A 21467-nucleotide genomic window follows, 5' to 3' on the forward strand; every position below is an offset into this window, starting at 1 on the left:
CTAACATGACAGCTATTACTTTCTAGGTAGTGTATAAATTAACAAGCATGTTCTCAGGCTTCTATCCAATATTTTATGCACCACTTACTGTAATATTACTCAAATAAAGCATGCTTTCCCTATATGCTTTAAAATAATCCCTGCATCTAGGAGCAGCAAGGTGGAGGTAATTTATGAACACTTTTGCCTACTGAACTCCTGACACTTAGAGGTAACATGCAGCTTTATTATGAATGGCATTCATGATGTTTTCTGTGGGAAGTAATGCTCGCCTGTTATCTCATACATGAAGTAAAAAGGTGACTTTGTTTCCTTCACAAGACTCCCTGATACATCTTAGCTGGGATTCAGAGTTTTCAGGGAAATGGAGTAACATTTGCATGTGTTTCATCCTAGGATGTAAGGAGTGAGAGACAAATTAGCCCACAAAATTTAGGCAGGACCCAAATAATGAACACTATCCGTCACTATCATTAGTCGCACTCTAGATCTGCACAGCCATTACACCTACAATGAGTTCTGTGCAGGCAACTACACGCTGTAGAACTATGAGCTACTGGGATGTTGATAATGAATTTTCTTGACAAGATGATGTGTGTAACTCCGACCCAGACATTGCAGGAGGAAGAGTTTCATGTTAGGTTTTGAAGTAGTTCTTAATGTAGAGTATCGGTAACAAGTGAGAGAACAGAAGTTATCAGGTTTGTGAGAGCTGCTTTAGGATTCTGATGAGATGACCAGCTGGGCTTTTATTTCTGTGCTCCAAAAATATTTAAGGCATTGAGTTGAAGATACTGATGTGACCAAAGGATTGCTTCAACTGTCTGCTAGAGAACTAATGAAGCAATATAAAGTAATGCATGTTGAGAATATACTCTTTCTTGATTGTGAACCAGTGCCATTTTTCTTATTATCTTAATTGTTTGCAGGTTTTCGTATACAACTTATATGGAGCTCTTTGTTAAGATCTGAACTTGCTCATGTCTCACTTATTATTTTGTGGTCTCTTGAGACAACAAAAAGTGAAGTTATGGAGCTCTGCTTCTTATTAAGTAATCTTTGAGGAATTTCTAGCATTCTCTAATAGTTGCAATTATTATTGATGTTGATTACACATAACTGATACAAATTTATAAAAGACAGTGAAATGAGTGTTAATGTTGCTGGAAACTGTAGGGGGACTTTTTTCAACTGATCTCGTTTCGCAGCTGCACCAAATACTCTGTTTGTTTACCTTGATAGAAGAGGACGGAGGAGTTAAAATAGCACAATTTGCTCAGCCAGTCAGGCTGGCAAAGGTAGCCATGTCAGGAGGAAGAAGGCTGAGCACTCCAACTCCAGCTTTGCCTTTTCTCTGCTGTGAGTGAAATGAGTGTACCTGCTGCCTTCTCTCTCACGTTAGGAGTGCATTGCATGTTTATGCTGAGAACTTGAGGAATTACGGTTCTTCTGTTGTCCAGTTTCAGTGGGACTTGTGTGTGCTGCTCTTGTATGGATAATGGTATAATAGATTTGTGATTAAGGATATAATTGTTTCGCTCACAGAGGGTAATCTCTGTTAGTGCTGCAACATCCAAGTTGCCATGGCAAGTCGAAGTGCTCTAGCAGTGTGATTCACCATTGTTGATCCACATTGGTAAAAAGTGTTACAACTGCCGGTAATAAAGTGGCTGGTGTTAAAAACCTCAAGGAGAAGAAATTTACAATCTTGATATAACTGATGTTTTAAAATATTTTTCCCTCCACCATAAGGCTTTGGGAGCTCGACTACATCTGGGTTTAACTTCAGCAATCCTGGCATCACAGCATCAGCTGGCCTGACGTTCGGGGTGTCTAATCCTGCATCTGCAGGCTTTGGGACAGGAGGGCAACTTCTTCAGCTGAAGAAACCTCCAGCTGGAAACAAGCGAGGGAAAAGATAGGCACTCCTTTTAGGGAGGGGGAAGTGCATCAACTTTCTTCATCTGAAAAGTCTATTTTTCTAGATTGATACGTTAATTAAATTGCATCCCAGGAGATTTATAAAAATTTTGCTACTTTTCCCTAGTGAAATCATATTGAACAGCTATTTTCTTGTGAATAGAAACCCATTTATGTATTTTTATTTTGGGCCCTAGTTTTAGAAATGTTCTATACTGCATTATTATTAAAGAATCTTGTAAAATCATCTATTTAACCTAATGTTAGTAGCAGAATATTTTTTGTTAATAAGCTTTATACCATATGAATATATGCATATTTGTTTTTTTTGTACAGATAAAATATATTCTAGTACAAATACTAGAGTTCATATCTTCTGTTCCTGGATATGGCCTTTAAATCTACTTCAGGGTGTTTTTGTGTATATGGATGTAAATATATACAGTACAGCGCACACATCTGTGTGTATGTATGTGTATATATATATGTATAAAACACAGATGTGCATATCTTCCCCCATAGACAGATCTCCTTTTCTTTGTGTGTTCTGTTTCTCCATGTTGCCTTGTGGACCTGTATCTTGATGTTCCTAGGAATTTCAAAAAGTGGGTCCCAGGCTTGTGTCATCATTGCTTCTGTGTTTTGTTGTTTAAAACCAGCTGAAGTACAATGTTTACTATTTCATAAAGTTTGATAGGTAGTGATTAGCATCTGTTTAGGTTTTGTTTTGTTTTTTTTAACCATTTTCTTGGCCCATTTAGCAGCCAACTCTAAACAAGAATCTGAGATTTTGACACAGACATTTCATAGGTAAAGTTCCCAAACTGACTTTTTCTCCTGAGCTGAAGAGTAGGGCACTGCAGGATTTCAGCTGAAAGCTCAGGATTCCGCTGAAAGGTCTGTGTGCAAGCAGGAGTTGCCAAGCTGAATGAGCTTTTCCCTGCATTTGAGGGAGATAGGATGTGCTGTCCTAATGAAAACCCGAATTAAGTGTTACAAACCCAAGCTGATTCATGAGCTTCTTGTCAGCACTGCCTTAAAAGCAGTTGGGCATCTGCTTTCAAACAAGGTGTAGTACAGTAACTTGCTGCACAAGAACAGAAGAGGAACATGATGTGATTTGAAGGTTAAAGCTATTGCAGCAGTAGTTTATGAATCTTACATACCACACCATCATAGCTTGTTGTTCTGCATCTCCAATTTGGTGTGCACTAGGAATATCCAGGAAAATATCTTAAAAAGGAAATAATAGATCAATTGATTCTTTGCAAATAATTGATGTGTGAGCATGAAACTTTGGAGCCAAGTTGATTTTATGTAGAGGTTTTGTCATTTGCTTTCTATTGTTAAAATGTTACTACCATTTTGTATGTTTTGGAAGTGTCTGCCTTCAGCAGTGATTGCTCTTTGACAAATGTTTGGTTTGTTACTTAATCTGATAAAATTAAGGGAAACTGAGCACAGAATTCGTCACTTTTGTACTTGTATGTTATTGCATCTTTGTGAGCAGTCTCTTAGGAAGGGATATGTGTTTTTTTAATGTCACAGAAAAATAAAGCTTACGGTTTATTTTGATTTCAACCTGTTTTTAAATTTTTATTGGGCTGCAGTCAAAACTGTAATGTTTGTATTCCTTTGTTACTGCTTTTTTTAATAGTTAATATGTTAAACCACTGGACTCTTATAATGTATTAATTTGTGAAACTAATTCTAAATGTGTACTGTTTGTCCATATGTGCAACTTACCATTGTGCAAACAATAAAACAATAATGCTGTGATCCTTGTAATACATATTTGCCTATCAAAGAGATAATTTCCTGTCGTTCTCCTACGTTATAGGAGAAACAAAAACCTCATTGGCTAATATGTACAACTGTTCTTCCTAGAATTCACATAGTGCAGAATTGTTCTTGCTGAACTTAGGGCCTTGATCCTGGGTTGAAAATGCGGAGGGAGAGGGAGTAAAGGGAGGTATTGTATTGTGGGGTTGTCTAGAATTTCTTTACAGCGCACGATATAAACCTGGATCATGGTTTAATGTAACACAGTGCTAGGAATGGCTGTGTAAACTGGGAAACAGTCTGAGCCTCCTGCGTACCTGTGCTTTGTTTCTTTTCTGATTGAACAGCAGTTATGTCCTTAATTTAGCCTTTAGCAAAGTGAAAAAGTGATTAAATAATAGAATAATCACATATAGTAGTACAAACTAAAGTCAAAATGGGATTTGAAATAATTACATTTTCAGACTGTTACTTTGGTGGTTGAATTTAGCCGATTTTTGAAGATCAGCACTGTAGACACTGTTTCAAATTATTTTTTCCCCCAATTAAAAGATGTGTTAATATGATTAGAGTGTAAAATACAAGTGCATTCAAGGTGTGGCTTGGTTTTCTACAAAGCAGGTTAATAAGCTGACCTATATTTAAACACCATGAAATTAAGTCTAGATTGTCTGTTCTGTAAAGAAGAAAAGTCTGATCTGGTAGAATGTTCAAGTCCAGGTGCAAGACATGGTTTTCTGTTAATTTGTACCTTGTTGTACAGCTGTGGTATAAACTTATGTATGTCACCTCTTTCCTTTACTAGAAGTAACTTGTTTTTCCTTCAGCATTTTCCCTGCATTGAAGACAGCAGGAGAAGGGAAAGAGCTATGCCTTAGATTGCTTGGTTCAGGAACCTCTTTCTGATCCAGAACTTTCTTTGCACTCGCGTGTGTCTGTTTCTGTCAAATCAGTTAGGTAGATACTACACTTACCTACTTTTTTCTTGTGGATTGTGAGGGAGGAGATTGAAATAAGGTGGAGTGGGTCAGAGATTATGCATCTTCCTCACCACAAAAGACCCAAATTCAGCTGCACTCTCTCCATCTACATGTTCCTAACGTGCATTTTGGATCATGATTGCATTTATAGCATCTTTTTTTTTTTTTTTTAATTTAAATAAAGTTCAAGAATACACCTTTAGTGGCCTTTCCCCCCCTCTTTGATGTCAGTGGTAATTCTTCAGTTATTTCCACTCCGCTACTCATGAGGACAGTAGAAATAATCCAGTCATTCATGTCGGCTCAGTTATGTTACTGGTTATACTTGGAATGTCTCAGCAGAAGAAGGACCTTGTAGATTCTTAATGAGCAATTAAGAGTATCTATCAGTATCATAGAGTGTAAATGCTTTATGCTCTATAAAAAGTGTTTCCCTAAAACTTTTTCGAGTTTGTGAGAACAAAGGACTATCTATGTGCAAACATTTCCAGCAATAAATTATGTTGTTTTGGAAGTAACTGCTGGGATTGTGCTGTCAGGCTCTTTCTCTCTTCCCTCTCATTAAGTACCTTCCAGCACTGTGGCTGCTGTCTCCAGACACTGATGGATGGTTAAAGTATCACGGTCGTTGACTGGTATGGATTCTCATGGGAATGGGCACCTGGGTTTGGGGAGGAGCATGACATGGGGTTGATGCCTGCAGCAGCTCTGGAAGAGTGTGGTTACCCACTGCGACAACTGTCCATGGAACTCCAGCACAGCTGTGACATCCCATCTCCACTCAACCAGGCTGGTAGGTTCCTTAAAATGAGGATGGAGGTGTGACAGGGATGAAGTGGGGAGAGGTGAGGGGATGTAAGGCACAAGGCTTATTGCTGTGAATGGGACAACTCATTTTGATTCAGTTCAGGATCATTTCTTCTGAGTTCCATGTTGAATGTTCATCAGGAGGTAGGAGGCTGCCAGTTACATACTGCCACAGCGGGACCATTGTGGAAGTAGCTGTCACGCAGCACGTGCAGTGAATGGTCAGTGACCTGCCATGCCACTTTGGGAGCTGCAAGTCTGTGGGGCTGCATGGAATCCACCCAAGGATCCTGCGAGAACTGGTGGAAAAACTGCCTGAGCTTTCTATCATTTTCCAGTAGTCCTGGCTAACTAGAGAGGTCGTGGTTGACTGGAGGTCAGCAAATGGAACACCTGTCTGCAAGAAGGGTCAGAAGGAAGATCCAAGGAGCTACAGGCCTGTCAGCATGACCTCAATGTTGGGGAAGGTCATGCTGACCATCTTAAGTACTATCATGTGGCATGTGCAGGACAACCAAGGGATCAGGCCCAGCCAGGAGGGGATTGTGAAGGGCAGGTCCTGCTTGACCAACTTGATCTCCTGAGTCAAGGTGACAAGCTCAGTGGATGAGGGAAAGGTTATGTAAGTTTTCTGCTTGGACTACTGTAAAGCCTTTGACATGTTTTCCCACAGTGTCCTCCTGGAGAAACTGGCTACTCATGGCTTGGACAGGTGCATTTCATATCAGTAGTAGTGTGGCCAGCAGGAGCAGGGCAGTGACCGTCCCCCTGTCCTGGGCACTGCTGAGGCCACACCTCAAATCCTGTGTTCAGGTCTGGGCCCCTCACTGCAAGAAAGACATTGAGGGGCTGGAGCGTGTCCAGAGAAGGGCAGCGGAGCTGGGGAAGGGTCTGGAGCACAGGTGCTGTGAGGAGCAGCTGAGGGAGCTGGGAGTGCTTAACCTGGAGAAAAGGAGGCTCGAGGGGAACCTCATCACTCTGTAACTGATCAAGTGGCAGGACAAGAGGAGATGACCTCAGGTTGTCCTAGGGCAGTTTTAGTTTGGATATCAGGGAAAAATTCTTCACTGAAAGGCTTGTCAAGCACTGGAACAGGCTGCCCAGAAAAGTGGTGGAGTGGTAGAGTCACTATCCTTGGAAATGTTCAGAAACTGTGGGCTTGGTGCTTAGGAACATGGGTTAATGATGAACATGGCCATGCTCAGTTAATGGTCAGACTTGATGTTTTCAATCTAAACAATTCTTTGACAAGGTATGTCACTTTGTGCTTCCTTGATAACATTTTCTGACACACTTTTTTTGAGGGTGGCAGAATTTTGTTGAACTTCAATATTTGAACAATCCTTCTGATCCATTTGCCTCCTGTTGCTAGGAGGTTTATTAATGCTTTTTTCACTCCGCCTCAGGAATTCAATCTTTATAACCTATCGCTGCTGTTAAATGCGACAATGAGGAGGTGAGTAGGCTGTGTGTTTCATTAGCGTTGTTTTCTGTTTCTTCACCCTTAAGAAGCAAGGCAGTTCTAGCTTATTATGAACAGGTTATGATTAAGTTTAGAAGCTTCTACAAACTAGAAGAACTTCTGGTTCGATTTTACTTTTGAGTACAGGTCAGCCCCCACCAGGATATCAGGTCATTTCTGTTGAATAGCTGTATGGAAAATTTGGAATACATACTCCTGTCCTAAATAGGTCAATACTGAAGAGGCAAACGATATTTGTTTGTTCAATTAATGTTTCCCAGACTGATGGGTTTCTCTTTTTTTCTTTTCTCTTTAATGCAGGGATCACTGTACGGCGTATGCTTGGTTACCGGCAGGACCGCAGTTTATTAGAAAGTCGTGTAATTGCTTCCAAAATAAAGTTCTGATTAGAAGCTGGCATATAGCTCCTGGGCAAAAAATCCCTTGCTGGCTCTGCATATAATATGGCACTTTGTGGTAACAGGATATGCTTCTGGGGTGATGATGATCCTGGCCACAAAAGAAGGCTAGGAGGACGAGGATTTGATCAGTCACTGTGCTGTACTAAAACAGGAGAGAAACACTTGATGAATATTCAAAGTCAAAATGAAACTTTATTATATGAAACTTGAGAAATACCATGTACTCTTCTTAAGAGGAGAAGAGGATAAATTCTCATGGGGAAAAAAATGGTGAAAGGCAACTTGAACAGACTTTGAACTGAGTCCTTGGGGGAAAAAGTATGCACAAGCTGTGTAGAGTACGGTAGTCTGTTAACTCCATGGTTAAGTACCTAAGTAGAAGTGACCCTAATGTGAAAAAACACCCAAGCTTTCTCATCCTGTTAACAGTGTTTGCATTCCTTGGCTGTTTGGGCTAGCCTTATTTCTTTATTAACATAAAGGGAATCTAACCTTTGAGCATATTCACTGTGGTTCTGCCTGCGGATAAGGTAAGATAGATGTGATAAAGATGTCCTTACTGGAAAAAAAAAGTCTGTCTTTCAAAATGAAGTTTAGAATGAGCGGGCCCAAATGGTAAATGGAAGCGATGGCAGCGAGCAATTAGTAGTGCGGGGAGTCTCATCTCTCCATCTCTGCTGGAGAGCATTGTGACAATGTGTGGAGGAGTGATGGTGTCTTTTACCACTGTGCTGCCTTTGTTTGGTGCAGCTGTACGTGGCACAGCTCTCCACAGTGTTGCCTCCTTTAACAACTATGAGGGTTCTAATTTAGCACTGGGTCAGACTTAGTGAATGGACAGAAGTGATACTGAAGGAGGATGCCAGCCTTAATGCCATGGAAATGGGTCTTAGTAATGTGCATTATATCAGTCTCAAATAGAAATTGTCTTTTATCTTATTTTATTTAGTTGCTGACTAAGGAGCAGGCAGATGTTCACATAACCTCCAGCAGCCAAACCAGAAGCAAGCCTTATTCCCCGGGATGGGGAGGCCTTTGTCTGCTAACTAAGCTTATGCGGTATGGACAACAGCAAAGCTCTTACCTGATCCAATGGTAGCAAAGAGAAGCTGATGCTGAGCACTGCTCTGAGACCAAAGGGGAAAGGCTTTTAACATTGCTTATGTTGGCTTTGGGTGGGACGATGCTGTCAGTGCCAATAGCAACCTCCCAATGGTATTAGGGATGTGAAAAAGAGGCTGGAACTGCAAAGAAAGACTGTGCCAGCTTATTAAAATTTAATTTCTGTGGTGGAGATGCAGGTCTAATACAAAGGTGTACTAGCTTTAATTTATACTTTATTAGTAAAAATGTTTAGCTAGAAATGCTTCTCTGAGTAATTTGTCATTTTACACTTGGGGAATTGTCACCTTCATCATCACTTTTTGCCATGACTTATTTCTAGTGCTGCAGCAGCTGGTGCCTGTTGCTCTGTCTTGGTGATATCCACGTTGGGGTGGCATCAGGGCTTGCCAGGCATTGGAGCTGGAAAATAGAGGGGCAGAAGGGATATGGGGGTAAGATACTGGTTTCAGATAGATGGGTGATGATACCAGTTGACCAGTGACAGAAATAGTAAAAAAAACCCCTAACACTGATGCAGCGTGCTGGATGTATAATTTAAAGTTAGCCCTGGGAAGTGGAGGGAGGGGCAAAATTCCAAAGCTGCTTTGCCAGGCTAGATAATTGTCAAGTAAAATAGAAATTATACAAGCAAATACGGTCTTTTTCTTTTCTAAGCAGGATAAAAAAGTCCTTATCTAGAAGATATTCTCATAAATATTGTTAACTTTCCATAACAAGTTGCTTCTTCTTGCCTGTCTGTAGTAATAGTCCCTATATAACCCCTCAAAATGCAAATTTAGCTGGACTAAGGCCTGTTGAGCTGTACTGTGAGAAGAAGTATTTTTTTTTTTCTTGCTGGAACCTCACTGATTTCACTGCACAGGCAAAAATGCAATAAAAGGCAATAGCTGCAACGTGGTGCTATTTCCACTATATGGTGCCCAAATCCTTGTCTTGCACTATGGCATTAGGGGGTGAAGAACAGTAAATTTCTGGTTTAAAATATCCTTAGTTTTCTCTTCCTGTGTTTGATAAAACACTCTTGTTTTGTGCTCTGCATGGCATAAACTGAAGTGTGAATATGGAAAATTCATGTACTTTCCTGGGGTTTTCTTTTTTTATTTGAAATAACTTTTTAAGAGCAATGCCTTGTCAAATTGGTCAGCCCCACTGTGAGGGCAGACAGTGGGATGATGGATTTAGTCCACAACTAATTCTTCCTCTGTTTTTTGTATGAGGAGTGGAAAAAATACTAAAATTCTTTCCTTTTCTTGCTAGTGGCCGGAGTGGTTGGTTGTAGCAGAAGTAATAAATCAATTAGGAAACAGCATCCCTTTCAATTTAAAGCTGTGCACATCTGCTTTGTATCCAGGCTTTTATACATTGTACAGCAATCTCTTGTGTCTGCAGCAAGTGGAAGCTCCAGAAATCAATGCACCAAGACTCAAGGGAGAAGAGCCTGACATTTGTATTAATCAAGGCTGTCTGAGTAGTTGGACAACACTAACAAGCTCCCTGAAGCTCTGCTCCGACTGGGTTGTGTTGAAATTGGGGGACGTTTTCTGAGTGACAGCCTCCTCCTGCACTCGTGAATTTATAGTGAAATGTCCCCCAGCACTTGGAGATAGTGTTACCCACTCACCTCCCTTCAGCGGCATCCCCCAGCCCCGTTATCAGGACAGCGGTGCATTTTGGAGCCAGACGGGCGATACGGGAGGTGCCTGTGCTGGCGGTGATAAGGTGGTGCCAGCGCTGATTCCTGCTGTCACTGCGGCGTGTGCTCAGAGCGAGCACTCACAGCAGGAGCTGAGCTGTGCCTCCTGATGTGCTCGGGGCGGTGCAGCCACTGCAGATTCACAGCCCAGCCCCTGAGGTGTGCGCTAGCTTTATATCCCTTCATTCAAAGCTATTTTACAGTCCTTTGCCTCATTCTGAGACTGATTTGTTTGGGTTTGTTTGTTTGTTTGTTTGTTTGTTTGTGGTTTTTGTTTGTTTGGGTTTGGTGTTGTGTTTTTGGTTTTGTTTTGGTGGTTTTTTTGTTTGCTTGTTTGTTTTTTTGGTTTTTTGGGGTTTTTTTTCCCCTTCCTTTTTCTCTTGGTCATCTTGATCTAATTATTCTCCAGGAAATGAGAGCCAATAAAAGAAAGCCTTTTGCTATGAGTACACGTGTATTTTAAAATGTAGATATTAAATATGTTCCGTGAGCAGAAATAAAAAACAGTCCAGTTTATGCAACCATACCACAATTGGAGTGGTCATCTCCACCCTTAAATGTACTGATGGTGTTTAAATTATACTTGCCACAGGTACAGTAGTGTAAAAGGTACCTAATAACCAGGGTGGGAAGAAAAGGAAAGGCTACTAAGGTAAGCTCATATATTCTGGTAACTGTCCTCACCTGGGAAATAGTGTTGGTATAAAATGTCAGTATGGATTGCGATCTCAAATTCAACAGTTCTTCATACAAACTCCGCAGTGGAGTTTTTCAGTAGCGCTCCTCTTCTCACTAGCTTCACATGGGGGCAGCAAGGCATTGCTTTAGCAGTGGGAAATAAAGTTTTGCCTGCGAAGTGACTTTGCTGGGATAAATGGACAAGATGCAGGGATTTCAACCCCAAGGTGAATTGTTTCTAAGTTTAAAAACCTAGAAGCAATAAAATAAACAGGTTTTAAACTAACTAACTAACCCCCTGCATGATCAGAATGAATTCCTTTATTTTGTATTACCAGCAAGAGGAATCTCTGTTGTTGAAGTGTACAAAAAGCAGTAAAATCCATCTCTTGTGGTAAGCATGGCCTGACTTTTACATGCCAAGTCATCTAAATAATAGTACCGTGATGATGACTTCTAGCTGAAGACTTCAAGCTATGTTTAATTTACAATTCTGATTTGCAATATTGTGGGCACAACAGTAGAGCCAAAGTAATTCCAGAATCCAGATTTTCAAGATTCCTGATGAAGTTGCAAAATTGTTTGACAGTAATGATGTAACAGTAGGTATGTGAGCTAAATGAAATGGCAAAGTACATACATATGTTTGGCATCCAGGGCTGGGCAATGGGAAGCAGATTATCTCACTTGTGCCCAAGTGACAAGGCTATCAAGAATGAAGCTGGAAATTCCAAAGGGGAAAAGAAGACAGTAGCCATCTGCCATCTCAACTTTATCACCAGTGGGTCAAAAATAAAAGAAAATAGGAGTTGCTGCCAGTTTTGTGTTCACTCTTAACATCAAGGGAATGTGACAAGCTACAACGGCATGGGTTGAAAATACGATAGAGAAAGCAAAACATCCCTAACAGTAAGAGCCACTTACACAGCCACAGAAGCTCATGGTAGCTTGGAGAGTCCTGTCACAGGGTTTTCCTTCTCCTAGCCCTAGGAGAGACTCCAACCAAAACAGAGATACAAAGTAAGATGAGAGGTCTTTGTTCGTGTGTAGGATTGACACCCAAAGGGGAGGATAACGACTGTTGTTTCTTACTTATTATTACAGTTTCCAGTAATTTGTCTTTTCTTTCCTTCCTGTCCAATGTGTGCTGGCACAGCCAGCCCCAACAAGTGTTTGTGGTACCTTGCTGTGAATGGCTCAGCAGCTCAGACTCAAGGTGGGGTGTTCTCATTTTTCCCTTTCTTCAACTGAGAGCTGTTCAGAATGAGAGATGTGCTTTTGTATTTTCTATCTTTTCATGCCTTTCTTATTTCTGTGGGGTTTTTTTGTTTGTTTGTTTGTTTGTTTTTTCCCTTGGTAGTAGGAGCTGTTGTATTTGTGAAGAACTTTAGCACATGAGGCATGCCATCCCTAGGAAAGCAAAGCACTGTGCCTTGAAAGCACAGAAATACTTCCGAAAAATTTCCATCTGGAGAGAGACTGTAATAGAAAAACAGCAAAAAATGTGCTTATTACAATAAGGAGAATGCCTATCAATGCAGTAAGTGAGTGAATTTACAAGGTAAGAAGATACCAGTCTTAGAGAGACACTTAAACACATGGTAGCCATAATTCCACAGCAGCTCTGCCTTCAAGGATCAGCATCCAGGTTGGGCAGTGGCACAGGCAGCTGTGCCACGGCTCTGTGCCCAGGCATACAGGGGTGCAGGTAGTGCTCTCACACAGCCAGTGCCACAGCTGGATGTTGGGTCCTATAGATGCTGTAATGTGCTGTAGATGGACTCAGACCCTACACTGCTGCACAGGCAGTTTGCAGCTCAGTGTTAAAAATTATGTGGAAAATGCACTTCATCTGTTTCAAACAACTAGCAAAAGTGCTTTTAACTCTTATTTTTCCTGCTCTAAGAGAGACAATTTTTCAGGACTAGCAGAACAGCAGGTGAGTTCTTCAAATTCCCAAAATAAAACATTGTATTTGCTTTCCTGAGATCATGCATTTGGCTGGAAAATGGCAGTGAACATTTCTACTGACCCTAAGGCCTCAGAAAACTATACCTGGTAGCAGTAGTACAAATTCAGAGACTTGTAGGAAAAAAAAAATAAATAAAGTTTAAGCAAATAATAGAGATTTGTAGGCTATGTGATCGTTACTGAATACATGTAGGCTTTAAAAATCTTTTCCCACTCCAGCATCTATATGTTATTTCAATTATATCTAAAAGCTGCACTATGCTGAGTTTGATGGGACGTGATGTGTTTGGTGTCCTACAAAATCTGGGTTTATTTTATGATGAAATAGATTGAACTAATATAATGAGATTGCTTGACATGGGAAAGCGAGTGAAAAAGTCGCAGAGAAGAAAAGACTGTTGCTGTATTTATGTGCTTCCACATACTTTAGTTCTGGATTTTTGTGTGCTTTTAAATATAAATCATAGGGATATTACCTGATCAGCTTGTAAAGACAGTGAAAAAACCCACCCCAAACTCCATTAATTAGTCTATTGCTAAATAGGATCTAAAGCATTTTGCAAAATGCCAAATGTTTTAAGTTTCACAAATCATAATGAGGTACACTATTATCTCTGCTGTTACCCAGGCAAGTCAAGACAAATCCTGAGCTTGCATATATAAAGTACCTGTTACAGATAATCTCTGTAGGGGATCTGGTGCTGGCATTTTGTTATGACCAAGACTCCTAACTTGGAGTACAGATTAGATTAGATAGTCTGCTTTTAACCTCTCTTCTCATAGTCTGGTTTTGCTATTGAAAGAGAACCACCTTACTGAGTATCAGTGAACCATCAACTCAAAAGATGGGGCTGGGAAAGTATTTTGCTTGCCACGTATAAAAGAACCAAGAAGCTGCTTTTCTTATTATGAAAATGTGTGTCTAACCCAGATTTAAGGAAAATGATCTCGTAGGAAGACCTCTGTGAATGTAGGCATCTAACAGCTGCTGTGCTGTCACTTGTGGCTGCCAGGCATCCAAAGACAGGTCACTGGCAGGAGCTCATGGTTCTAATTCCTTCCCCAGGCAATCGCCTCCCCTCCCCATGCCCCATCGCTGATGCGGGTGTCTTGAGAGCACAGCTATGGGTGCTGTGGGGCACATGGGCTGAGTGTATGAAATCTGTCACTGGCCAGGACTGACCGTGGTGGGCTCCTCATGCTGGAGCTGACAGCTCTGAGGAGCCGCTTCTCAAGCTTTGAGATGGAGCATCTCAAACCCCATCAGCTGAATCATTGCAAGTTTCTTCTCGTTCACTCAGCTGGACTGATCGGGTGGTGTAAAACCTGTCACGCTGCTGCAGCCCCATTATTTTGATAAGTGCAAACTTTTCTGAAGGTTAGCTGCTCTGGGCTGCTAATCCTCTCCAAGGTAGGTAAGGCATGAGGTGTGTAGGAACCGCCTGTGCACCCTGCCCTTGCAGCAGCACAGCTCCGGCCATGGGCTGAGCTGCAGAAGGGCCACGGCTGGGAGAGAACTCACTGGGAGCAGCAGCGAAGCTGAGGGGGCGGAATGTATTTACCTGGTCCCTAATTAGACCAGAATCTGGTGCTCCGGACCAGCAGTTCAGTGAAAGTCCTTAGCTGTCAAAGACTGGCTGAAATGAGAACAAAAGAGGGGATGAAGATGGAAGGAGAAGGACAATAACTAAATTGAAGAAGAAAAGCTTGAAGGAATACGAGAAATACACAACACTTTGCGCTCACCTTCCTCCCAGCGAAATGCCTTTACCGAGGAATTTAAAACCAGCGCCATGTATCAGACCTCCCCTGTTTGTGCCTTTTTATTAAAAGAAGTATTTTTTTTACTTGATGCAATGCATTGTAAGTCAGAGTTGTGGTTGGTGTCAGGACAGCTGTCTCACAGGGAACGAGAAACCACAGACGAAATTTCTCGACACTTCAGCAGCTGAAGATGCATCCTTGAGCCCGCCCTCCGGCTGCCGCTGACTTCTAAGAAGCCGTGAGGCAAACACTCGCCGCCGGGCTGGTTTTGGCGGCGGTGCCCGGAGGGACCCGCGCCCCGCGCGCTCCCGGCCAGCGAGGGACCCCCGCTCCGCGCTGGTACCGCCCCGTCGGGCGGGGCGGGCCGGGCGCATGCGCGCTGGGCCGCCCCCGCCGCCTATAACTGCGGGCGCGGCGCCCCCCGCGCCAGGCGGCGGAGCGGGCGCGGCGCCGGACGGGGCGCACCGGGAGCGGCGCACCGGGAGCGGCGCACCGGGAGCGGCGCACCGGGAGCGGCGCACCGGGAGCGGCGCACCGGGAGCGGCGCACCGGGAGCGGCGCACCGGGAGCGGCGCACCGGGAGCGGGCTCGGCGCGCCCGACCCGCTCCGTCCGTGGGAGGATCGCGGGCTCCCGCCGTCCCTCGCCCATGGGCGCGGAGGAGGGCGCGGCGAGGCGGCGGCGAGCGAGAACGGAGTAGCGGCGCCCGCCGGCGCTTCCCGGGCGGCGGCTCCGCGTCCCGCGGGCCGGCCCCGGGCATGCGGCGGCGGCGGGACCCGCGGCCAGAGTCCCCGCAGCACGGCGGCCGCCTGCCCCTTGGGGCCGGGCGGCGCTGCCCCGGCGCGGGGGGGCCCTGACGGAGCGGCCGCCCCCCCGGCGGCGCCATGCGGGGCTGGCTGCTGCTGGCGGCGCTGGGCTGGCTGCTGCCGGCGGGGGCCGCGGCCAGCGGCGAGTACTGCCACGGCTGGCTGGACGGGCAGGGCGGCTGGCGGGACGGCTTCCAGTGCCCCGAGCGCTTCGACGGCGGCGACGCCACCATCTGCTGCGGCAGCTGCGCCCTCCGGTACTGCTGCTCCAGCGCCGAGGCGCGCCTCGACCAGGGCGCCTGCGACAACGACCGGCGTCAGGGCGGCGGCGAGACGGGCCGCCCCGGCAAGGACGGCCCCGACGGCGCGGCAGGTGAGGCGGCCCCGGCACGGCGAGGATGACCCCGGGGGTGTCTCCGGCTCGGCGGCTCCACGGGAGCCGTCGCGGGTTTGCGGCGATCTTCTTGCCCGCCCCTTCCCCCCTTGTCGCCGCTTCCCCCTCCGTCGAGTGGTGGGGCAGGACGGATGGAGTCGGCGCCGGCCAGGCCCGGCGGCCGCTCTCACAAGGGGAGAAGTGCCCAAGCTGAAGGGCCTGCCTTTCCCGCCCTTACTGCTGGAAATCCTGGCCACGTCTGTCAGAACAGGTGACACCGCTCCCCTGAGTCCCGGGCCAGCCGTCTCTGCCTGGCACAGCTCTGCCGCCACTTTGAACGGGCTCCTCAGCCATGCTTGAGCTCCCCATTGAAAAGGCAAGGAAAAATGAGACAACCCGTGTGAGCAGATCAGAAAAAGTAACAGGATATTTCAAAAGGACTCTGGCTGGTCCCCACTGTAATTGTGTATGTTCTTTCCGATTTGATATCCCCACTTAGGACTGGTTTTACAAGACTGAATTTCAAGGATAAACTCAAGTCTTTCTACTGCTGTTTGAAAAAGCCCCGGTGGCTCCCCAGCACCCTTGCTGCCATCCACACATGCTGAGTGCGGGAGAAGTAGCCTGAAGTGATGTTATAATTAGGGCAGATTTACTCCTGGAAAACTTGCACATTACAGTGTGGAGCAAGTGTGTGCACCTGCTCAAGCGCTGCTGCGGTGCCGAGCGCAGAAGTGGAGACAATGTTTCACAGGCTTTTGTTTAAAAGTACTAAAGTGGTGGAAGAAAAGTGGCCTTTTGGCTATAACTCGCTTCATGTAATCAGCTGTGCCTGGAAGTATTCTGAGATTTGAGCGGGCAGATAACCCACCCCCCTTTGCAGTTCTGAGAACAATGTGGTTTTTTAACAATTTATTTTTTTATTTAAAATTTATTGCTTTGCAGGTTTGGGAGCCATTGCCCTGTGCTGGCACTGATTAACTTGCAGATCATTAGCAGTGGCTGCCTTAGCAGGGTCAGACAGGGTCAAGCAGGGATCCGTAGCCCTGCCTGAGTCTTGGAGCTGCCAGGTTTTGGTGGAAATGATGAACTCCAGGCATGTTGCTGGGAGCATTCGCAAGCGCGGAAGGGAGACACCTTCGCTTTGTTATTTGTGGATACATCCATGCAGATTTCTTACTGAGGCAGAGAAAAAAGCTTTTTCCCTGGGACTGCAGAATGGATTAGCTCAGCTGGATAGAGCATGGTGCTTGTAACACTGTTGTGGGTTTGATCCCTGTGTGGGCTATTTACTTAAGAGTTAGACTCGATGATTCTTGTGGGCCGTTTCCAACTCAGGTGTATTCTGTGAAATCTGTACGTGTAGCCCAGATTCTTCAAAGGATGGTGTTTAGCACCCTTGGTGGCTCCTGATGCCACTAATGAGCGTCATCCATACTTTCAGCTCTCACCTCTTGCCCAGCCACAGTTCTCCTGCCCTGACCTCCCTTCATTAGGTCTCACAAGGAGGAATGCTGCCCCTTCTGAGCATGGTGCTGTCCTTGCACTGCCTGCTCTGTGGTTTCTCCCTAAACCCAGGGCTGAAGTGCAGAACAGGTGGACATTTATCCCCAGGGCTGTGGGGTGTCAGAGCCCCTGTGACTACTGTCTGGTCACTGCCTGGCTGTCACCCTGCCCCCGTGGGCTAACAACAGCCAGAGTGGGCTGGTGATGGAGAGGAATGTCATGCGGCACCAGGGTTTGACTAACAGTGATCTTGAGCCCTCAGCAGGGATCCTGCCCCAAAGTATCTCTCTGAGGTACTGATCAAACCCAGCTCTATCTTGTCTGATTGTTCTAGTAGGGTATATTTGAGAAAGGATTTGATGAAATGTGGAGCAGTGGTTACTGTGAACTGGGCCCCCATCAACAGGAAGGAAATTTAAGCCATTGGGTTTAGCCCTTTTCATCATTCTGGTATAAAATGCTCTGCTTGTATTGACCTGTGCTGGGAGGTGGGCTCTGCTTGGATGAGGGGGGGACTTCTGTTGGAGCTGCTGAGGTTTGTCCTTTGCCCTCAGTGACAATGTTTTCCTTGCTGTTGCAGTGCCCATCTACGTGCCGTTCCTTATCGTGGGATCCGTATTTGTCGCCTTCATCATCTTGGGGTCACTGGTGGCAGCCTGCTGCTGCAGGTGCCTGCGGCCCAAGCAGGAGCCCCAGCAGAGTCGAGCCCCTGCGGGCACCCGCCTGATGGAGACGATCCCCATGATCCCAAGTGCCAGCACCTCCCGGGGCTCCTCCTCCCGCCAGTCGAGCACGGCCGCCAGCTCCAGCTCCAGCGCCAACTCGGGGGCCCGAGCTCCGCCGACGAGGTCCCAGACCAACTGCTGCTTGCCAGAAGGGACCATGAATAACGTCTACGTCAACATGCCCACGAACTTCTCGGTGCTGAACTGCCAGCAGGCCACGCAGATCGTGCCGCACCAGGGCCAGTACCTGCACCCGCAGTACGTGGGCTACGCCATGCAGCACGACTCGATGCCGCTGACCCCGGTGCCCCCCTTCCTGGACGGCCTGCAGGGCGGCTACAGGCAGATCCAGTCCCCCTACCCGCACACCAGCGGCGAGCAGAAGATGTACCCGGCTGTGACTGTGTAGTGCTGCCGCCTTCCCATCCCCGCCCAGCCGATTTTAATATCTGAACTGAAGAGAGGAGAAATACTTCCTTGGAACAAAGCTCCCAGAACGCCACTTGTAAATAATTTTGAAAGGCTCATGCATGTCAGACAGTGTTTATAAACCATTTATTTTCATCGGGGTCCGTTGCCAGGAACTGTAGGGATGATATCTCGGAATTAACGTTGCCAGATACGCTCTCATTCCAGCGCGTGATTTACGGTGGCGAAGGATTACGCTGGAAATGCATGTGTATTTCAGATCACTGTACTCGTGAGATAAATGTCGGAGCCGTTAAGTGCCCTTCAGGTATGACATGGTCACAAGTATTTGCCTAATTAATTCTAGAAAGAGTTCTGTTACACTGTACGAGACCGCAGTACTTCAGAAACCTCTCCGCTCCCAACTCCATAATGATGTTTCCCGTTGCTTTACAGACAATCACAACCGAGAGCCGAACAGTGCAATCCCTGTGTGCCAGGAGCTGGTACCAGCCCCAGTGGCTTCTTACACACACCAGCTCTGGGGTGGAATGCCACCAGAGGCTTGGTCTTGCAAAGACCAATTTTCTTTGTATTATGTAGGAATTAGAAGAGTGAATTATTCTGCTCTTCTTTCCAGTGCACTTGAAACCCTTCTTGTTTTGCTTTTGTGTCAAGATCAGGACCCAGCAGTGGTTTGCACAGACTTTATCTTTGTGAACGTTTTGCTAAAACCAGGGTACGAGGTGGTTGCTCTTTGTGACACTGAGCAAAGCTTTCAGTACAGCTGGCAGCGTCTGAACCGAACCTGCCTTGGCAGAGAAAGGTCAGACTGTGATTTCCAAACATGCCTGATTTAACCTCACTTCCCATGAAACAGGAAAGCTGTGTGAATATACCCACAAAGGTGTCAGCCCCAAAGCCTGCTTGTATCGGAGTCTGCCTGTAGAAAAATGGACTTTATCTTGTCCCCCATGAGCCCGTTCCAAGTGTCCTGCCCTACCCCCTGGGAGTGGGAGAGCATTACACAGAACCCAGCTGGGGTGTGACTGGGTTGGTGGAGGTTTGAAATCCATCCTCTTTTCTTCTTTACCCTTGTGGGCAGGGGACTAGGGAGGCACAGCTGTATTTGAAATAAGGAAAAAGCCCAACCAAAGGACAAAGGTGCTTGTGGTGTCACAGGGGTCATGAAGGTGTTGGGATGCAGTCAGGAGGGATGTTTTATAGTGGAGCTGTTGGCTCCATCCTGCTTTGCTTCATCTGGGGAAAACACCTCTCCAGGTTGAAGAGGCACCAAACAGATAATTCTAATTGTATCACCCCAAATGCAGCAAACTAAGGCTGGTTTCGTGTCTTAAAAAATGTAGCCTCTGGATTTCCATCCATTTGCTCCTCAGCCGAAATAGTGCAACAGAAGACTTGAGGCCCTGTGCAAAACCCAAGCAATTACTGTAACCAGACCAGTGATGACAAAAGGTTTCTTATTGTCTGATACTGTATCAATATGTAGCAATAACTGTGATGCTGTGTTTCTTATGTCTGTTTTTAAATGACACAGAAGGTGCAGAGGCATTGCCAAACCCAGTGGTTTACTCATAAACACGCCACACACGGGCAGTCTGCAGCAGGCAGCCATGGTTTGGCCACTGACACGGGGAAATGAATAGGTAATTTAGCCCAGATCTGTTGTTCCTGGCTGGGATCTCCCAGTCGGTGCGCAGGAGCTGGACAGAAAGATTGGTTTGTGAGACCTGGCTTCCTCCCTGCCAGGCTGGGTGTCTTTGGGGAGGCAGCGCCCGGCTGCTGGAGGTGTTGGATGCTGCACAGCCGGGTGCTCGGGGACCTTCAGGGCACGGGGTGCTGCCAGGCTGCTGAAGGACCCCCTGCACTCTCTGGTCTCTGGGGGTGTAGGTTTTTACCTGCCCACATGGGGTCACACGGAGCTGGCATCGGGCACAGCTGCCTGTGCTTCCCCAGGAGCAGGAGGTGCTGGGCCCTGGGTGAGCTCTGGCAGAGGCTGCATGGCCAGACAAGGAGCTCCTGCCGTGGTCCTGACCGTGCCCAGCTGTGAAACAAGTCAGCTCCCCCCACTGCCTGCCTTGCACAGCCCTGGCAAGGATGCCTCCTCTGACCTACGAAATTCAGGTGAATCTTTGTATATTGTTTACTTGTTTAAAAAAAAAAAAAAAGAATAAAAAGGAATAAGTTAAATTTAAGTCTGTAGAAATTAATTTACAGCTGAAGGCAGAGAAACCCGAGTTCTAATAAAAGGAATTTTGTGAGATGTGGTGGTTTTTTTTAATGTCATGTACAATAATGTAAAACCAATGTTACCATTTGATATAGCTTTTAAATCTCTGAAAGAGCACTTGCTTTAAAGTGTTTCTTACAACTGAAGAAAAAAGCCCCCTCTGTTTCTTAATAAATACTTTATGGTGTGACTTTGGTTTTGTTTGCTTTGTCATACGGTTTTTATTTTTTCAGTTAATGCTTTGCTTTCCTGTGTCTACAAAAGAACATCCAACCAGCCCACCTCTCCAAACTGGCAAAACCAAAATTTTGAACTCTTTGCTGTATTTTTAAAGAATAACAGTAAACCCAACAACTTCGATGGCTGAACAGTGTGCTCCAGGGGACATGTTTTGAAGGGATATGTTTGGAGAGATGGGGTGCAGGGAGATGGCATCTGATCCATCACCTCTCAGGTGCCTGGGGAGCAGGATAGGCCAGAGCCTGTGGGCCCATCAAGCTCCCTCTTTTTGAAGAATGCCAAATACTCTGCAGCAAATAGCTTTTTCTGAGGATTTTGGTTTCAGTTGGATTCACAGTTACCAGCTGAGCATTTTGAGTGTGTAACTCTCAGTAAGTGGCTGTGATGTTCCCACTGTCTTCTGCATGGGGACCCTTCTTGCCACATCCTCATAAGTGAGACCAAAAGCAAAGCCCCATGGTGCCAGGGGCCATAGCTCAGTCTGGGATGAGGCCACTCTGCTTTCCTGGTGTTTGCTCCTCCTGCTGCTGGTGATGCTGGCACTGTGCTGTGTGG

General features: G+C 45.7%; 2 protein-coding genes across 3 annotated transcripts in view; both read left to right on the forward strand.

Moving 5' to 3' along the window:
- NUP58 (nucleoporin 58) overlaps positions 1-3712 on the forward strand; it is a 35938-nt gene extending 32226 nt beyond the window's left edge. For both annotated transcript variants that reach the window (XM_040055014.1, XM_040055015.1), the window contains exon 16: positions 1753-3712. In XM_040055014.1, the coding sequence (XP_039910948.1) occupies positions 1753-1922 (170 nt within the window). In that variant the 3' untranslated portion in view covers positions 1923-3712. The remainder of the gene's footprint in view (positions 1-1752) is intronic.
- An 11775-nt stretch (positions 3713-15487) lies between these two features.
- Positions 15488-19941, forward strand: SHISA2 (shisa family member 2). Its single transcript, XM_040055231.2, has 2 exons — positions 15488-15782; positions 17869-19941. The coding sequence occupies exons 1-2, from the start codon at positions 15488-15490 to the stop codon at positions 18420-18422; spliced, it is 849 nt and encodes a 282-aa protein (XP_039911165.1). The 3' UTR covers positions 18423-19941.
- Positions 19942-21467: the final 1526 nt, after the last annotated feature.

The sequence above is a fragment of the Hirundo rustica genome, chromosome 2 (genome assembly GCF_015227805.2).
Source record: "Hirundo rustica isolate bHirRus1 chromosome 2, bHirRus1.pri.v3, whole genome shotgun sequence".
In the NCBI taxonomy this organism is placed as follows: Eukaryota; Metazoa; Chordata; class Aves; order Passeriformes; family Hirundinidae; genus Hirundo; species Hirundo rustica.

What these genes read in the sequence shown, in the direction of transcription:
- SHISA2 (XM_040055231.2), top strand. Translation starts at nt 15,488, where the DNA reads ATGCGGGGCTGGCTGCTGCTGGCGGCGCTGGGCTGGCTGCTGCCGGCG. An exon ending in CGGCCCCGACGGCGCGGCAG is followed by an intron (nt 15,783 to 17,868) that starts GTGAGGCGGCCC and finishes TTGCTGTTGCAG; the next exon opens with TGCCCATCTACGTGCCGTTC.